This window comes from Chaetura pelagica, unplaced genomic scaffold, assembly GCF_000747805.2.
Source record: "Chaetura pelagica isolate M959 unplaced genomic scaffold, ChaPel_1.0 scaffold874, whole genome shotgun sequence".
NCBI lineage: Eukaryota > Metazoa > Chordata > Aves > Apodiformes > Apodidae > Chaetura > Chaetura pelagica.
This window is the reverse complement of record NW_009952909.1, coordinates 53,023-71,893: the sequence shown is the minus strand read 5'-3', so window position 1 is coordinate 71,893 and position 18,871 is coordinate 53,023. Positions and strand designations below refer to the sequence as shown.

Below are 18,871 nucleotides of genomic sequence, written 5' to 3'. Positions count from 1 at the left end.
ATTATTTTTGTAGCTCATCACTCCATAAGCCAAGGACTTTGTGTGTAACATACACTTAGCTACAGTGTGTGGCTTTTGTTGGTAGGTTATTGAAGATGTGCAGACATTTGATTGCTCAGTATGTTTATTTGTTACACATGCACTGGTCATGCCTTTTAAATCAGTGGACTAAGGTGTGTTTGGCCATTAATTAGATCCAATAGGTACATAAAAAATGTGGGTAAATTTAGTGTTCGTGCATTAAACTGATACTGGCAGGAGGCTGAAGCTGCCTCAGTTTCCCTTCACAGCTTTTCCAGTACATCCAGAGACTGCCTTGCAGCTCCTCCTGACATTTGCAACCTGGGCATCAGGAAACCTGGGCCAGTCATTGTGGTTACTTCTACAATGGTTTTCTTTATATGGTTTCATTCATTCTTTCATTTGTGACTCATCTGGATCAAAATCCAGAGCTCCTGAGTTGAGAGACCAGTGTGCTTGTCCCCTGCAACAAGCACATGTCACCTAAAGCCCCTTTGGTTGACATCCTGAAAGTCCTTCCATGTGTACTTTTAGGAGCCTGTGTTTCCACTAAGTCTTTGTGAAAAGACCCATGAAAAGACAGGATCAGGGTTTGTCCTTGGCAGGTAAGTTGTAATGACACAATTAAGATGGTTTCAGGTCAGAACTGTTGCAAAAAGTAAAACTCTGCAAAACTCTGGAGTATCAGAAGTACATGGTACTACTGCAATGTACATTAAAAAGCTAATAAAAACACTTTGGGAATAATATGAGGAGCTCCCCCAATTCCTGCTCATACTCTTGGTCTCACATCACCTCCTGGCTGGAAGGAAAAGGCCACGTGCTGCTGCCAGAGATCCCAAACTGCACCTCTGGGAGCACCAGTGATGATTCACACTGCAACAGGGCTGGGCTGCCCCAGGCTGGGCTCCCCCTCTGCCAGTGCCCACTGCAGCTTCCCTGCTCCCAACACCACATCTGCATTTGTAAACACCTTTTCCCAGCACATCCTTCAAGTCCTGAGCACAGGAAATCCACAGGCTGAAAACGCAAACCTCTGACCCAGGTGAAAAGGAACCACTGCTGCTGAGCACGAGAAAGCACCAGAGATTCCAAACCACTTTCAGCTCTAGCTCCAAAGGGGCTTTCAGGGATCAGCAGGTTCATGGGGAAAAAGAAGAATTCTTGAATTTTCTTTCTGAGCTGTTGTAGTCTGTTTAACAGGAGCTTCTGAAAAGTGTTACAGAAGCTGCGAAAACTGCTGATGCTATAAATACCAGGCAGGAGGCAGCCCCAGAATCTCAGATTTCAGTCCAATGGAAGGGAAGCAAGTTTTACACCTTTTATGGAAATGGTGAGTAGGTAACACAGACACTTCCAAATAAATTAACTAGTTGCATTAAAAAAAATAAATTTAAAAATCAAGGTGCTAAAATTATATGTGACATTTTGCAACAGACCTGAAAGTCACAACCTTGTTTTTATATAACCAAGAGCTGTTCTCTAGTAGTAACCTAGGTTGGAAAGTCAGGTAGTTTCAGGTGGTTGTTGCTGTCAGTGCCACAGAAACCACGCATGGCAATGGTCTCACTCCCAGCCACAGAGGGAACTGAGAAGCACAGGATCTTGGCTATGAATTCCATGACCTGCTATTTCCAAGAAATCTTCCTCCTCTTGCTTCTGGGACACATGTTACAAGCAGTGCAGGATCTTCTGTTGAGCTCTGAAGGGGGCTGAAAATGTCTTTGAAGTTCTCACAGGGACAGTTCATGCTCTGAATCTGCTCCCTCCTCCTCTGACACGGGTGTAGTGAGATGTCTGAAGGCAAGTTTGTTTGTACTTTGTTTCCATCTTTATATGCAGAAAGGGTTTTGTTCTGATTGTTTTCCTCTCACAGAACGAGACACTTACAGTTCTTAATTAATCTGGAATAAATGATTGGGTGAGGGAATTATGTTGCTAGCATCCAGGAAGACTGGAAATACATAATCTTCTGAAGGTAGGTGAGTTCAGTCAATATTCCAACTGAATGTTTTGGGTTCATTTCTCATTCCTCCCACATGGTATCTGCTGACTTGTGCTAGGATATGATTTCCTGAATTCCGGAGGGCTGAGGAAATTTGTTGTTGTTATTTAACCCTTTTCATTACTGTAGCCACCAAGCTCTGATCTAGTTGTCCTGGAAAGATAATTACCTAGGGGTTGCAGTTCTTGAGCCCAACCTCCTGGAAAAGTGAGGTATAAAACTCGGGCTCCAGCTGCCTGTTCCTGTACTTATGGACAATGTCTGCGATCTTCTGTTTTCGGCGGACGTGGGGGGGGTTGTAGGAATCACTTTCCAGCCTCTTTCTCCGACAAATATTTATTACTGTCTGCCTCACTAAGAAACCTGAAAAAGAAACAACATTGGAATCAAGTTTGTGCAAAGCCAAGCCTGCACCCTTCTGCTGGCTTTGCAGCTGAAGGCAATGTTGGGTTCAGGCCTATCTACGCTTATTCTTGTTGAACCTCATTAGGTTAATCTTTGACATCTTTTTTGATCCATTTTGATCCAGGTACACAGGAAAAGGAGGACAGCACAGACAGGTCTGCAGAGTGAGTTCAGTATTTGTACTGAACACATTAGAAAATGCTCAATTCTGTGGCTTTTATTGACTATCCAGCTTCTAAAACAGAAGGAACACACACAGCATGCCAGGACAGCCCAAAAAATTCAGCATCAGGACCCTCTGGCAGTCAAGCAGCTCCAGTGCTTTGGCTCTCCATGATCAACATTAGGGTCACATTCCTGGTCTCTTACCTAAATAACAGGCATTTACCTTCTCCTACCACCACTACCAGCTCCAACCCTTCACTTCCTTTCCCCTACGACTGCAGTGGAGCCCTGCCATGCCGAGGCTCAGTGCTGACCACCTGCTCCCTCTGCTGTTCCTGCTTCCTTCTGCTGCTGCAAAAGGCACATTTTTGTTCTGTCATGCCCAATATTTCTTCCAACAAAAGACTGTAGCCCATGTATTTTGCAGATAAATTATTATTTACAACAAAACAAAACATGAGCTTTCCTAAAAGTCTTTAGCTTACCAAGAGCTCTCCGACTGACGATCATTCCATCCACCAGTGGGATAACCATGTTGAATTTCCCAGTTGCTCCTTGTAGTTTTATCCTGAATAAGCCAGTGTTTAAGGGGTGGATGAAGATCACAGGAACTTCTTTCTCAGGAGTGGCAGATCTTAAGGGAAAAGCCACGAGTGTTAAATCAGTTTTATAGCACTGTTTCAATTAATGTACAGATGAGGAATGATCACTTATGAATGTTAAGAAATGTCTTGTGGCTGAACCAGTAGGACTTCTGTGCATCCTCTGGACATTGGAAAGGTTGTATCAACTGCACAGTTTCTATGATCTTCTGTCACCATAGAATTTGAGTCCTGCAGACACAACTGTGTTAAAGCCCTGCAGCATTAGCACCTCACAAGGGTGAGTGAATCAGGAGGGAGGTTAATCACAGCCTCAAGAAAAAAAACACATTTTCTGTTCCTTAATTTATGTTGAAACTGCAGTGATATGAAACTTTCAATTTTTCAACAAAAAAAGTTCACTGATGAAACTCATCTGTCTTTTTCAACGTGACTGCCTAGAGCTTTCAGGGTTGCCTGTAACAGCTGAAGAATGTGAACACTCTCAGTCATGACTTCTGAAGCCGAAACTTTTGCTTGGAAGAATCAAGAAAAATACTGAAAATAAGAGCAGTCCTACCTTAGGGAAGTGCTACTATTGGCTGTAGTTTCCACACCAGTGCTAGTCTCAGACATCAGATCAGGGAGGGGGAAGTTTTCTGTAAGAAGAGGATGTAATGAATAAAATTTACATGCCACAGTTTTGGAGTTTGGTCAAAACCAGACAGTCCTCAAGCATTTATACCATGGATGTTCTTGCACTGCTGGTGATGCAAAGTCTGTGTTTGCTTTTAAGCTTGAGATTCATGGTGTCTGGACACACCTTAACCATCCTAAACCCAGTGTATTAGGTAACACATGTCCCAGACTCTCAATTTTCACAAACCCAAAGTCTCAAGAGCAAAAGCAGGAAGGAGGTGAAGTACTTCAGTCCCAAAAAGAGCTTTCTAACTATTACTCAACAGCATCTTTACTTAACTGCAAGAAATCACCCCCAACAATGCTGGTCATCTCAAATGATACTATCCCTCACATCCACAGTTCTCTTGAGCCCTGCTCCAACAAACATATTATTCCTCAAATCCAAGCTCTGTGGATCCTCACCACAGCCTACAACTCCACTGCCATGCACCTGGTGAGTGCATAATGAGGGTGCAGGAGAAAGCAGGAAGAGCTGGGACAGCTGGAAGAGGATGTGGCAGTTCCATACACTTGTTTAGGGGCAAGAACTGAGAGATGTTGAGAGTTACTCCCAAAAGCACTTGTGGGAAACTGTTCTTTTCTTCCCCACATCAGTCTAAACAAAAGGTCTTTTCAGCCAGCAAAGGCCTCTTCTGATCATTCCCTGCTCAGGGACTAAACCAGACTTGCTTCTCAAGGACAACCGAACCCAAAACAACAGATGTGGTGCAGGACAGAAGGATGGGCCACAAGCCATCCTGTGCCCCTGGCAGTCACCCCCTAACTTGGGGCTCAGGGACGCTCCTTGGCTCTGGGCAGTGACACTGCCTGGGCAGGTGGGTCCCGGGGGTCTCAGAGGCGGCGAGTGCAGCAGGTGGGCCCTTCCCTCCTCCCTGAGGCCCGTTTGGACGCTTTCTGCGTGGGACACCCCCTGCTGCGGGCACTGGTGCTGGGACCTGCCTGCCCTTGCCCCTCGTCTCTTCTTGAGACTCCGACACCAGGGGCTGCACCTGCCGTCCTGCCTGGCCAGAAGGGGCCACCAACCAACCTGCCCTGGGAACAAGGAGGGTGACACCACCACACACACACACACTCCTCTTCTCATACCCACACACACAGCTCAACCTCCTCCCTCCCCCCTTTGGTCCTTAACCCTCTCCCTTAAAAGCACAGGACCTTTTGCATTGCCTCCCTAAAGGACACCTTCTTACTGTATATATCCCTGGCAGCCATTCACATTTGCATCTTCCCTAAACATCACCATTCAGTTTGTGTTAACACTTAATAAACCAATTAGTTTGTGGAGTAAACCTTGATTTTAGAGGCAGTTTCTGAGCATGGGGGTGGTGCTTCCTAACTATGGCCCCGCAGTGGCCGGTCCTCCGTGAGAGGCAGCGCCACGTGTGACCCTCGGGCTCATCCACAAACCCCTCCACATCGGGAGGGGCAGTTGCAAAAGCACCTGAAGCCAGGAGCCCCCCAGTACCAGCTCATGACAGAGATGTTCAGACAGCAGGATAGTGCCAACACCTCTGCCAGTGGAAAGAGTGCAAGGCCCAAAAGCACCTTTGCCATCAGAGCTGGGATGCTGAGAGTACACAAAAGCTGGAGAGCATGGAGGACCCCAGAAGTACTTTAGATGGAGCAAGAGGGAGGGTAGGCAGCTGGCACAGGGGGGACAGCCTAGACTACAAAGTGACAGCTTTTCCACGGGCCAGATTCAAAGATGTACCAGAAGCAGAAGGCAAAGCCTCTGGGCTGGGAGCCACCCTGAAGAGGCCTCCTCCCGCCAAATCCAACTGCCACACTTACTGAGGCTCACAAACTCATTTCTTCAGATTAAGGCTCAGAGCTTTGGACAATTCCTACAGCTGCTGAAAGAAGCAGCCAAGCAGAAAGATGCTCGTGCAGCAGTTGCTGCCTCTGCAGTGAGCTGGCTTTAGCTGCCACCTGAGGAAGAAGTGGGTCAGGAACACCAGCTCAGGAACTGAGGCAGCTGAGGGACTCCAGGAACTAAGGGATTGGTTCAATCAATACCCTCAATACCCTCTGGGCCCATGTCTGGATAAGGAAATGATGCTGCAGAACTTGATGTCAGCCTCCTGATCCCAGCAAAGCTATGGGGGGTGTGCTGAGGACAAGGTGGTCTTCTTGAGAATTTACACCTACACTTTATATGAAGCTTCATCTTGATCACTCCCATTCCTGTGGTTACTTTCTCTGGGAGAAGCTAAGGGCTTAATTAAGGTCCAGCCCCTAGTACTAGACTGGGAACCACAATTAGAGACCAAAAATAGAACACAGTATCTCTTAATGGCCAGTGTTACAGACTCTGCTGGGCTAGGCCAGTACAGAGAGGCTCTGGTTTAGCACTAATGCCAGGTCATGGCTTAGAACCAGCACACAAGAAGCTTTTGGGGTTTAAAGGACTCCTCAAGCCTAGCAGACAGCTGCTCACCATTGTCCATGCCATGGGTGTAACAAGATGGACAAAGCTGGGTCTCCTACAGGTCAGCCAGTACCCAGAGCCCAAGGGGAAACACCAAACTAAGAGCATGAAGTTGCACGAGGAGCAGGACCCTGCCTGAACAAAGGTGCAGAAGGGATGTGGGACTGCACAGTGTGGGACACAAGCACAGAATAAATGAGCCCTCCCACAACAGAGAGAACATATCAGAGAATGCTTTAGAATCTTAGAAGTGGCAGTTATAGACACTAATAAGGATTTAGCATTTTATAGAGGAACGGAATTGACTTTTTCCTCTGGTTCCTGCCCGTTGTTACTTTAGCAAACAATAAAAACTTCTACACACCTATATCATCATAACGTTCCACCCAGACCACGTACACTTTGGTTTCAGGTCCCATCGGTGGAATGGTCCGGCCCTGAGGCACCCTCTTGGATCTGGAAGTAGGACTGAGCTGTTTTGAACACAAGGGAAGAGTAGCATTTGCAAACATCCCGAGCCCAGTGGTGCAGCCAGAAAGCATTCCCACATTTGCTCCTTAGTCTTTCAGACCTCAGACAGGTCCAACCTCTGCCAGCTATTGAGATGGGGGAGGCACTGCCCACCCAGGAATGGTAACCTGGGTCTCTGCAATACTCATACTCAACATTAATTATATATTCACTATTAAAAAACTGGTTCAAGTTTTTCTTAATGCTCTTGAAGATCTCAAATCAGTAACTACATATACATTTGGAAGATCATTCTATACAAGAGCAGCTGTAAATCCTTTGCTAACTTGCAGCAGTTCCTGGTTTTCTGCTGTGCTCCCAGACCAAAGCAACTTCTCATCTGACACTTCAGACACAACCACATTAATCTGGTTAGGTATAAAGTGTCCATGTCTATCCATCCTAAATTTCCAAGCATGGATTTGAGTCTGAACTACATTGTAAATGCTCTATATACTTTTCCTGTTTGTGTCAAGTTCTCACCAGGCAGAGCATTACTATTTATTGTGTTTAAGGTTTATATTTCATTTAATGGATTATTGCTGGTGCAAATTCTGGCAGGACCAAAGTGGATGCTAAAGATTTATGGCTTGGAACAAGTAGCTCCAAATGCTAAGAAACCAAGTCACATACTTTCAAAAATGCTGTATCATTGCCCATGAGCTTCTTGAAAAAAAAAAAAAAAAGTGTATATCTATATATCTATCTGAATGCCATTTTCCAATGCAAGTTTTGCCTTACCCGCTGGGAGGCATTAAGATTGTCTGTATGATTGGGGAACAGTTCCAGTGTCAGAGACTGCTGCTTCAATATTCCTGGCAGCAGATCCATGTTGGAGTCACTTTCTTGGTCAGAGACATTGCTTTCCAGTGAATCAGCTATAAGCCAGAAGAAAGGTCGGGTTATTTTTTCTTCTGCCAAAAACCTCAAGCTACCATATGTAAGATCTTCAAACTAAAAAGGTTGTTAAGTTTTCAAAACTAAACACATTTACCATCAAGTCAATACAGCACTGAAAAGCAGGTAGAGGATTCAGCATTGGACAACTGCCAGTTACTCCAGAAACAGACAGCAATTAAAACACTCCCTACAGATTTAGGAATGTCCCATCCATTTCCTATGGAATAGTCTCCTCCTTCCCACAGCTACCATCTCCTCATAGCCCTTTTATTCCAGGGAACTTTAGCACACGGTTTTAGCGTGCAAAAAGATGTCATGAGGGCTGTTGATCATCTGCACAGCAGTTGTGTCCATGCTCCTCCATGTGCTGCAGGAGCATGTCATCAAGTCAGGAGATAAAAAGAAACATCCCCAGTTGGTGACAAACCAGACACATCCAACCTAACACACCTGGGGCAAGAGCAACACTTGTGGTGCAACACACTGCACTGGTGTGCAAACCTGGGCAGATACTGAGGCTTAGACTGAGAAAAAGGGGCACAGAACAGACAATGCTTCAGGAGGAGTCAAGGATTAGGATGTTGTAGCTTAAACATCAGTAGCTTTCTGACTAGGATCTTGCCAGGCACACTACTGGTTATTTAGTTTCTTCAGGTTCTACTTCTGAAAAAGCTCTCTAACAAAATGTTGTTTTGGAAACAGCATGTGCAAAGTGATCTTACTTAGGGACTCCACTGGTGATGGGACAACAAAAGCAATTTCTGTCAAGGCATCAGCATAGTACAGCACCTTCTTCTGCCCATTGAAGATACTTGCCCCAACATCTTCTGAAATAATTAGATCATCTGAAATGGACATAAAAGGAAAGTTTAGTTAAAAGGAAGCTCCATCTCTTTGTACACTGCCTCAGAACACCTTCAAACACAAGGTTCAATCAATGAGAAGAAATCACACAGATCTTATTTCAAAATGAGAAGACTTCGAATCCCATGGCTAACAACCACTGTCACATAATTTTAAAAATTATTTTTCATTTCATTTTTTATCCAAGCAGGTTTGGAAGTCTCCAGAGAAGGAAACTCAACAACCTTTCCAGGCAGCCTGTCCAGGGCTCTGTCACCCTCATAGGAAAGAAGCTTTTTCCTCATGTTGAGGTGGAACTTCCTGTGTTCCAGGTTGTGCCCATTGTCCTTGTCCTGTCTGGCTCCATTCTCCTTAAACCCACACTTTATGTATTTATAGATATTGATAAGGCCTCCCCTCAGCCTTCTCCTCTCCAGGCTGAACAGTCCCAGTTCTCTCAGCCTTTCCTCATAACAGAGATGCTCCAATCCCCCAATCATCTTTGCTGCACTCCACTGGACTCCTCTCCAGCTGTTCCCTGTTTCTCTTGAACTAGAGAGCTCAGAATTGGACACAGTTCTCCAGATGTGGCCTCACCAGGGCAGAACAGGGGAAGCATGACCTACCTCAACCTGCTGACCACACTCTTGCTAATGCAACTCACGATACCATTGGCCATCCTGGCCATTGCTGGCTCAACTTGTTGTCTACCAGGACTCCAAGATCCTTCTCCTCAGGGCTGCTTTCCACCAGGTCATCCCCCACCCTGTACTGATGCATGGGGTTGTTCCCCCCCAGGTGCAGGACCTCACACTTGTCCTCCTTGAATCTCATCAGGTTCCTCCCTGCCCAACTCTCCATCCTGTCCAGGTCGCACTGGATGGCAGCACAGCCCTCTGGTGTGTCAGCCACCCCTCCCATGTTTGTAGCATCAGTGAACCTGCTGAGGAGACACCCTGGACCCTTGTCTAGTCCATTGATTAATTCATTGAACAAGACAGGACCCAGAGAGCAACTACTGGTTACAGGCCTCCAACTCAACCCCACACCACTGATCACAACCCTCTGAGTTCTGCCACTCAAACAGCTCCCAGTTTACAGCTCTCAGGGAGCAGCACCACAACCCAGACCCAACTGTTTAAGAACTTCTTTGCTTTTGGGGGTGTTCAGGGAAACAAAACCAAAGCATATGCCTGTGAATTTATTTTAATCATGTCTCACTGGAAGCTGCTCTAAACTCCTGAATGTGTTTTTTACCACAAAGAGAAAGCATGTTTAGCAAAATAAGGAGACTTAGTCATAGCAAAGATTGGAGAAGAAAACAAAGCAAGCAATCTTCACAATTTGGTTCAAGTCTACTTTGCCATTTCAGCTTTTTAGCCATTGCTTGCTAAAAGTGTGACTCCACTCATGGATTTTTCCAACAGAATCACCAAGGTTGGAGAAGACCTCTAAGATCACCAAGTCTAATCATCTACCCAGGGCAGGAAAAAAACAAAACCAAGACCAAAACAACCCACAAAACCACAACTACACCCCACAAAACCAACACCACCACACAATCCCAAAAAACCCACTGTGCCACTACAGTATGTACCCTCAGAATTAGCCCATCCTTCTTCCCAATCCCTGAATCCTTTTTCAGCTCCTTCTTCCCCCACTTTGTTGAACTAATTCAACTCTTCAGTGGTCTGTGATCTAATCCAAATGGCTGAAAAGCACCCAAGTTAAAAAGGTCACATCTAAACAGGTGGCCTCACTAAGGCAGGGCAGCCATACTGCCCAGGGAAGCCCCCAAGTACAGCAGAGTCTGACCCTGTGCTCAGAGGACAATTAAACCAAGTCCATTTTCCACCTCTCCTGACTTGTTCAGAGAGAGACATGCTTCTGTTCTCTTAACCTCTCCCCAACATTTCAAGCCTTCTATCATTTCTAGTTTGTTCTACAAATGGAGAGGAGCTTGGGGCCACAGTGACCAGTGAAGAGCATTCCAACCACGTGCACCTGATGCAAACACCAGACCAAAGATGCTGAACATGCTGAACCAGCCTTTGTGTGGCCCACAGAGAAGGCTGAGGCTCTGAAGATCTCCAAGAAACATCTGTCCCTTGGAGCAGTGACCATCAACCACAATGGAGACAACCCAGACAGTATCAGAACCTCAGGTAATCCAATTATGTTATTCTTCAAGGCAGAAACTAATCCAACTTCCCAGTTAGGGCCCTGGGACAGCAATTCACTACCTGAGCATCATTTTGGCTGACAGAATGGGGAGAGGGTGGCATGTGACAAGGCCAGAGAAGGAGTTGCTGTAGTGGAAAAAAGCAGAGTAAATTAAGCAGGACAGGAGAAGAGCTGAGTGTGGGCTTCAACCCCCCTGACCTACAAACAGTAGCTTGTTTTCATTACTTCCTGCTAAGTATGAGTACAAGGTTAACTTGATAGTCAACGTCTCATTTTAATCTACTTTCAGAACATAAAAATCACACAATATTTCATGTCTATTTACCAAAATGCAGCACAATCTGTATCCATTTTCACCTGAGTTAAAGACTCATCAAGTCTGCTAAAGATATAGCCCAGAGGCATTTCTTTGCTGAGGCTGCTTCCTCCAAAAACACTCACAGACACGAGTTTTGCTCATTCTGACTTTAAGCTTAATCTAGTATTTACAGATTCCTTTTAGTAAGCATGAACATTTATAAAAACAATAAAAATACAAGTGCTCAGACAGGTATCCAGAGCAAGAAATTTTAATTAATTGTCTCCTAAAGAGCCTAAACAATTTAATTTAGTATTACACTCTTTACTACATCTTACCTTGCTCGGGTCCCTCTTCATCACTGCAGCTGTTGATTGACCAGCTCGTTGAGACATGGCCAGTCCAGCCAGGGTGCTTCCCCACATCAACAGACCAGCCAAGAGACAGCAAGAACTCCAGGAAGTGTGGCTGAACAATTCTGGAAGACTCCATGTTCTTCAGGATCTGAAACAATCAGCAGTACCATGCTAGGTACAGGAGACTCCAGGAAGGAGCTCTCTTCCTTTCCAGTTTTTTATTTAAAATTTTATGCCACCAACGTGGCTTTGCCCAAATACAGTGATTCAGAGAGCCTGGGACTCCAGACTTGGACATGGACACAACTCCCTGCTGCCCAGCATCCTCCCATCCTGCTTGGCCATGTCCTAGTCAACCAACTTGTCTTTCTGCCATCATCACCAAGACCTGTAAATCAGTTACTCAAACTGCTAAAAATGGCAATTTTAAGATTTATCACTCATCAGGGATAAATTACAGAACTGTTCAGCACAGAATCTGCATTAGCATCAAATGTAACGTAAGAATTTTCTGGACAATTTTCATGACTGAGGTGAAATTTTCAGAGAAAGACATTTTATCACTACTCATCTGTGCATGACACACTGATTTAGAAGGCAGAGGTCACTGCATGCTGAGTTATGAAACAGATTTTGGAAATTAACTTTCAGGAGGATTGAGCCCCTACTTCAATCAAATGTCACACTATACTGTTCACTTGAAACCCAAAATCCTACTTGTTATAAAAATCTGGGATGTTTCTACACCCAAAGGCAACTTTTATGTCGTTGTGACCAAGTGAAAATCGAAACCTTCACCAAACAGCAGACAGGGAGACACGAATGGTTTGTGATTTGGTGTAGCAGAACCACTGGGATTTGTGGGAGAGTCACCACTGCACACACACCCATCCATCCTTCCTGGGCCAACTGACAATTTGTTTTGGGGCAAAAGTGTCTCTGATTTTGGTTTGTGTGGGAGCAATACACTGGGACATGGGCTCCAGCAGAGCAGAAACTGCAGGGACAGGGATGGGCACTGGAAGGAAAGATTCCAGACAGAAGGTTCCTCATATCCACACGGTCTTGGCACACCATCCTGATGCCTCATACAATATTCAGCAGACACACAGCACTGAAATACTCCTACTGTTCTCATTACTGAGCACACTGAAATCCTAGCCATGTTTCAGAATGAATAAAGTACAGTTCAGAAGACAATTCCAAAAACCAGGCAAGCTCAGGCTTTGGACAACTGTATGTTTCTGTATATGAACGCACTGCAAAACATGATTTGCAGTAAAGCAAGGACAAGGGGGTATTTTCAAAGAATATCTAATGATGTGAAGTACAGAGATGTAAAGTGTGCTGCAGTTCCATTACTCTGTATAAATAACTGCCACGAGACCCTTCACAGCTGGAAAAGCCTACTTACCAGCACAGAAAAATATTTGGGCCTAATGCAACACCCAGCAGGCTAGATGTCACTCATCTGGGCTGTGCAGTATCAAACACAGCTGGCTCCACCCATTGTGACAGGAGAGTGGTGACCTCTCAGAACGAAGTTCTGAGCCCAAGTGGCATCAGCTCAGATAGAGATGGCTGAGCAGGACAGGGCAGCCAGTCCTGCTCAAAACACAAATCATGTCACAACGTGGCTTTCATCTCCTCCTCTCTACATCACTAACACTGAAAGTGGAACAGGACAGAACACAGTGACAGCTCGTACCGAAGATGTGTGGTATCTCATTGTGGGTATCTCACTCAGCTCAGGTCTGAGACCTGTGTGTTAACTTGACCACCACTGCGACTCTGCATCACCCAGAAGGCTGAGGGACCACAGCAAGATGTCTGGGGATCTTGAAGCAGGAGTGGCATCTTTATACAGCATCTAAACATGCCTAGAATCTCTCAAATACAAGATTTTCTTAAGCCTACATGGCAAAAGCCATGCTATTGGGGTTTACAAAGGCCAGCAACCTCTCCTCTAACACCACAAGAGCACACAAGCACCCTGCGAGCTCAGCACGCTGCAGCTGGAAGGCAAACCCTGACTCTGGAGATGGAAAGACTGGTGGCTACTCTGAACTTCAATTTGAAAACCCCCAAACAGCAAGATCCTGGTTTCAAGAACGAGTGTATTCCACACAGAAGAAGAAGGTTCTGTCAACTGCACACTCACAGTAACACCAGGAGACGGCACAAGAGCTTATTCTGGAATAATAATAATAATAATAATAATACTTCTGCTCTTCACTGTGAGAATTATGAATGGAAAGAGGGGCAGGTACTACAGAACCATCTCTTTCTAATGAGCCCATCAACATCTTTCAGTGAGTTTCTGGGTCAGTCTAAAGAACTCAGACTTTAGATTGCTCAAATTCACCTGATTAACTTAATTGCATTTGAATGTAAATAGTACAATGTAAAGACTTAGAAAGTAAGAATACTTTCTTACTTGCAGAACGCTCTTCTTTCCTTTAACATGTGTTTAACATTAGACTCAAACCAAACTACCTGGACATTGCACATTGCTGGAATTATCTGCAACCTTCCCTACAAGCTGAGCCAACAAATCCAAAATGCATTTCTGATAGGAATCTCTGAACTCTACAAATAAGGACAACAAGGACAGAACAGATAAACATACTATTAGTATTTTAACTATATATATTACATATCACATTGAAAAATTTAAAAGATTAATGATAGAATCATAGAATGCCAGGTTGGAAGGGAACTCAAGGAACATCCAGTGCAACCTTTCTAGGCAGGAACAATTTAGATGAAATGATGTCACAACAATCCTAAATGCGGGGAATGTCAATCAACCTACAGATGAAGAGCACACAGTGACTTATTACAGCTCACACTGCAAACACACAAAGCTCCAGACCCTGGTTCTGACACTCTAGTCAGTAGCAGTGATTATTTACTTGAGGAAACATCAAAATAGGTTAGTTGGCACTTTCACTTACCTCCTGGCTTGTTTTCTGGCCTGCCTTCATGTAGAAAATGAAAACAGTATCAAAAGGACGACACGGCAGTAAATCCAAGTAGCCAAGGTCATCAAAAAACCCAGGAAGAGCAGAGTCAAGTGCAATCAGGTGAGGAGGTAGACGACTGTTAGCAGGTTCCTGTCCAACAGACAAGAGTTCAACAGCTTAAAAAAACATCTTTCCTAACTGAAAAGGTTTTCTAGCTTCAATAATAATCCATTAAAATCTAAAAAGACAATTTCCCTTTTATCCCAAGAGCAAAATGATGCACGAATTCCTGATGCAACATAATCCTGTTACTCTAAATGAGAACAGCAAGTAGAATAGTTTGACAATTTGTTGCATTCTACTCCCCTCATTACATAAAAATGGGATTTTGCCAGCAAAAAGGACCTAACATTTTGCTCAAAAAGAGCAATAGCTACCACAACAAAAGCAGCTGGTGCTTTCAAAATATCACAGCTATACAGAGTCACATGCAGTTTCAAATGTATTAACTTCTATACCAATAGCATGCAAAATACTCAGCACTTTTAAACATAATTTTTGCAAAAGCTTGATTGCTTACTTCTGTGGATGTTTTTTCTGAAATAAAGGAAATGCAAAAAATAAGAGGGCAAATTCACAGCTAAGAGGCAGATTTTCAAATTAAGAACACCGATCATAGAATCAGAACTATTCAGGTTGGAAAAGCCTCTTGTGATCACTGAGTCCAACCATCATCCCTACTCTACAAAGTTCTCCCCTAAACCATCTCCACCAAGACCACATCGAAACAACCATTAAATGCACCCAGGGATGGTGACTCCACCACCTCCCTGGGCAGCCTGTTCCAGGGTCTGACCACTCTTTTTGGGAAAAAGTTTCTCCTAATGTCCAGTCTGAACCTGCCCTGGTACAGCTTGAAGCCCTTCCCTCTTGTTCTGTCACTAATGACCTGTGAGAAGAGACCACTGATGAGGTCTCCCTTCAGCCTCCTCTTCCTCAGACTAAACATTCCCAGCTCCTTCAAGCATTCTCCTCTATAACCTGTTGTTATTTTAACATTAAAAAGCAAACTCTGCAATCTGTATGTACAGAAAAGTGTCTGTCTACGATCAAACCACTTCAGCACAATCATCTCTGGAGCAGAACTTCTAAGGCAGTCACACTTCAGAACCTCTTCAAGCACCACTCCAAAACCTAATTCAAAGCTGAGGGAATCATCTCAAGTCTGAACATGTGATTCTGATAGATAAGGAACCCCCTGCAAAAGTGCCACCTCAGCCATCTATTCAGAGCATGCTCAACTGAAAGGCCTTTCACAGCTCTGCTCTCCATCTTGGGGGCCTGGAAACCAGCACCTCATTTGATCAGGCTGCAAAGCCTGACGGCAGCTGGAATTACAAGATTTTTCATTAACTCAACTTAGTTTTGTTTTTTTGCCAAGCCAGACCATATGGGTACTGGGGGAATCTGTACAACACCAAGAAGTATCAGATCACCTTCAATGCCTCTAGAGACAGAAACCCAAAGTGGGAGAGGAACAGGCGTGCTGTCTGGAACTCCTGTGCCGGCGGCGGGGGCTTGCACTCCGTGATCGGATCAGGAAAGCTCTTCTTCCTCCACTCCTCTTCACTTTTCTGATCTATGGAAGTCTCAAAAATAATTTGCTGGGCCATGCCATTCCTCAGCTTCTCATGTCGCTCCTCCAGCTGGAAAACATTATGTGAAATGAGGATTCCACCAAGATCAGTAAGAGCCGCTGAGCAAACAGTTCTCTCGTTTAGGAAAGCTGGAAGCCCCAGATGGAGCAGCAGCTGCTGCTGCAGCACCTGGAGGTTCACTAAAACACTATCAACAGGACACTGCAATGCTACAAAGTGAACGTCTAAAGACCCTGTGCTTCCCCTTTCTAAGTGAACAGGAACTAACACACACTTGGCACTGTGAACTTCACATACTTTTAAGACACACACCCCGTCCTCCCCCAGGTGGTCTCAAAAATGCCCTTTTTAGTTCCCCAGAAGCAGCAAAACAATAGAAGGCATTGCTTCCTAGTAATACCAGGATCCTGGGCTCTGTAACAAATCATGCTGAGCAGAGCCTCCCCAAACACCCAGCCAAGGCAGTGTCACCTTCCTGGAGAAGCACATGGAATTGGTGAGTTAGCAAAGCTGTTCTAGCTGTTGCTGAGCAGTGCTACACAGCACCAAGGCCCTTCCTGCCTCATTCCACCAGTGAGGAGACTCGGGGTGCACAAGCTGGAGGGAACCAAGCTGGGCCAGCTGACCCCAACTGGCCTGAGGGATATTGCATGTAAAGCTGGGGAAGAAGGAAGGAGGATGTTCAGAGCAATGCTGTTTGTCTTCCCACATGGAGCTGAAGCCCAGCTTCCCTAGGGATGGCTGCATACCTGCCTGCCCTGGAGGCTGGGAATGGATTCCTTGTTTTGCTCATGCAGGCAGCTCTTACTTGACCTACTGAACTGTCTTTATCTCAACACATGAATTGCCTCACTTCTACCCTTCCAGTTCTCCCTCCACTCCCCAGGGGCTGCATGGGGCTGAGCTGCCAGTTGGGCTGAAACATCACATTCCATTAACATGAAATTAGTCCAGAGTAAAGCTATTTACAGTAAGACATTACTGTTTGATTCCTGAGCAGACAAGAAAACCAAGAACAAAATTAAGCCAGAGACTAAGAGTTACTCACCTCCTCATTCACAATTTCGTGCAAATCAGGAATGCTCAAGTCAGCTTTCACAAATGGGATCTTGTCCACCTCTTCAGGAAAGGGGCGATGCTTCACACTGTATTTCAAACCAACATCATTTTTAGGAGCTGGTCGAGGTTCTGGTACAAAAGTCTGATAAAAAAGGGGGATAGTATTTACATTGAAGGCACTGTACCACTAGACAATACTACACTGCAAGAGAAGGAAAACCTTCCTCCCTCCTGACCACCAGAAGTACACCAATCTATTAGTGAGAGGTATCATTAAAAACATTCAGTACGTACTTTAAACTAATAAGACTTTTACTAAAAATGTGGCTTTCCTGTAGGGTCCTCTTCAGATACTAGAAGAATCCCAATAAAAATGCCAAGCTTACGTGGCAACACCTTTACAGTCCATTCTAGCTGTACTGAGCAAAATCTGTCCCTGTTTGAGAAGCCTCCACTTTAACCCTGCTGACTAGGATGGGCACAGAAATTCAGTCTGGGAAGTTCTGGGAGAGGACAGCAGCAATGCTGCAGGTCAGGAGTGAGATGCACTGCCAGGGTATCAGAAGGGCTTGCATGAGGTGTGGCAACACAACCTCGACACTGTTACTGCATTATATTCTAAATGTTAGTATGGAATTCAAAACTTGAAGTTACCACCAAAAGTAACATAAGATCTAGGTGCATGTTTGCAGGTGCATAAGGTCCAAGCAAGACCTTTAATTACATCTTGAGTGCTGCTTTATGAATGTATTTACTATCAATTATGCCTCAAATGGGTAAAACTGTTGACACTGAAGTCACAGTGCTTTTATGTTGGGAAGGTTCCTTTAAAACTGGACAGGAGCTCAGCAGCCAGGTGGGGGAGGCCCACACTTGGAATGACACCATTTAGCAATGGGCTCAGCTTCAGCCAGAGCACGGCTCCAAAGGCACCCCCTGAAGCATCTTCCCAAAGGCTGCCCTGCAGGGACCAGTCACCTAAATGTGAACATGACAGTTGAGACTGACAGGCCCTCATTTCAGCTACGTTATTATTTTCTTTGTTTTACTGAAGGGCATGTGAAGAGTTTGAAAATTTGGAGAAGTTCACAAACAGATGGAAATTGTAGTAATAGATGGACCTGCTCCATGAGCCAATTGCAATAAGAAATTTTACTGTCAAATGAGATTGGGGTATTTCTCCTCCTCTATTCCTCTCCAGAGCCATTTCAGATTTCATCTAGATTTTTATTTCTTTCACAGCAGGTTTACAGCCATCTTTGCAACACTGGGCTTTGCAGCTTGAATAGTTGTTCTCTCTGCAGCATCTCAATCTACACCTCCAGACTTTGCTCCCTCTGCTGGAAGGGCCTTGCCTGACGTCCTAAAATCAGCACCAACTCTCGTGCCTCCACACTAAATACACTGTCCATTGCCCCAGCCCCTCAGAAGATGCTTTCAGGAAAAAAAAAATAAAAAAAATCCCCTTCCCTTAAACAAGTCTAGAAGGCAACAGCACTTTCACAGCCTATATTTAATATTAATGTCATAAAGAGTCACCAGAGATGTGTCACATTACCTACAGCTAAAGGCCCCATGTCTCAGCCTTAATGTATAACCACCAGCTCTGTGGGGCTGTCTCACATTAGTGGAATTTTCTGCTGAACATCTCTAAGTTAAAGATTTCTTTATGGGCTTTGATAGAGACCTTTTGATTTGCTTTCGCTCCTCTTGGCAAAAGACAGAGCTGCTGGGCCCATGCAAATCTTCCAGATGTCCCACGGATCAAAACCGTGACAGAGGGGAAAGAG

The 18,871-nt window shown here is 44.8% G+C and overlaps 1 protein-coding gene across 1 annotated transcript in view; it reads right to left on the bottom strand.

The window, feature by feature from the left end:
- Positions 1-1,939: 1,939 nt before the first annotated feature.
- The window catches only part of RALGAPB (Ral GTPase activating protein, beta subunit (non-catalytic)), a gene marked incomplete at its 5' end in the record, with an annotated part of 69,448 nt that continues 52,516 nt past the window's right edge, over positions 1,940-18,871 (bottom strand). The window contains 11 exon segments of the mRNA XM_009995660.1: positions 1,940-2,389; positions 3,082-3,230; positions 3,758-3,836; positions 6,672-6,780; positions 7,559-7,695; positions 8,440-8,562; positions 11,381-11,546; positions 14,356-14,514; positions 15,861-16,070; positions 17,071-17,223; positions 18,769-18,868. Coding sequence (XP_009993962.1) covers positions 2,196-2,389; positions 3,082-3,230; positions 3,758-3,836; positions 6,672-6,780; positions 7,559-7,695; positions 8,440-8,562; positions 11,381-11,546; positions 14,356-14,514; positions 15,861-16,070; positions 17,071-17,223; positions 18,769-18,868 — 1,579 coding nt within the window.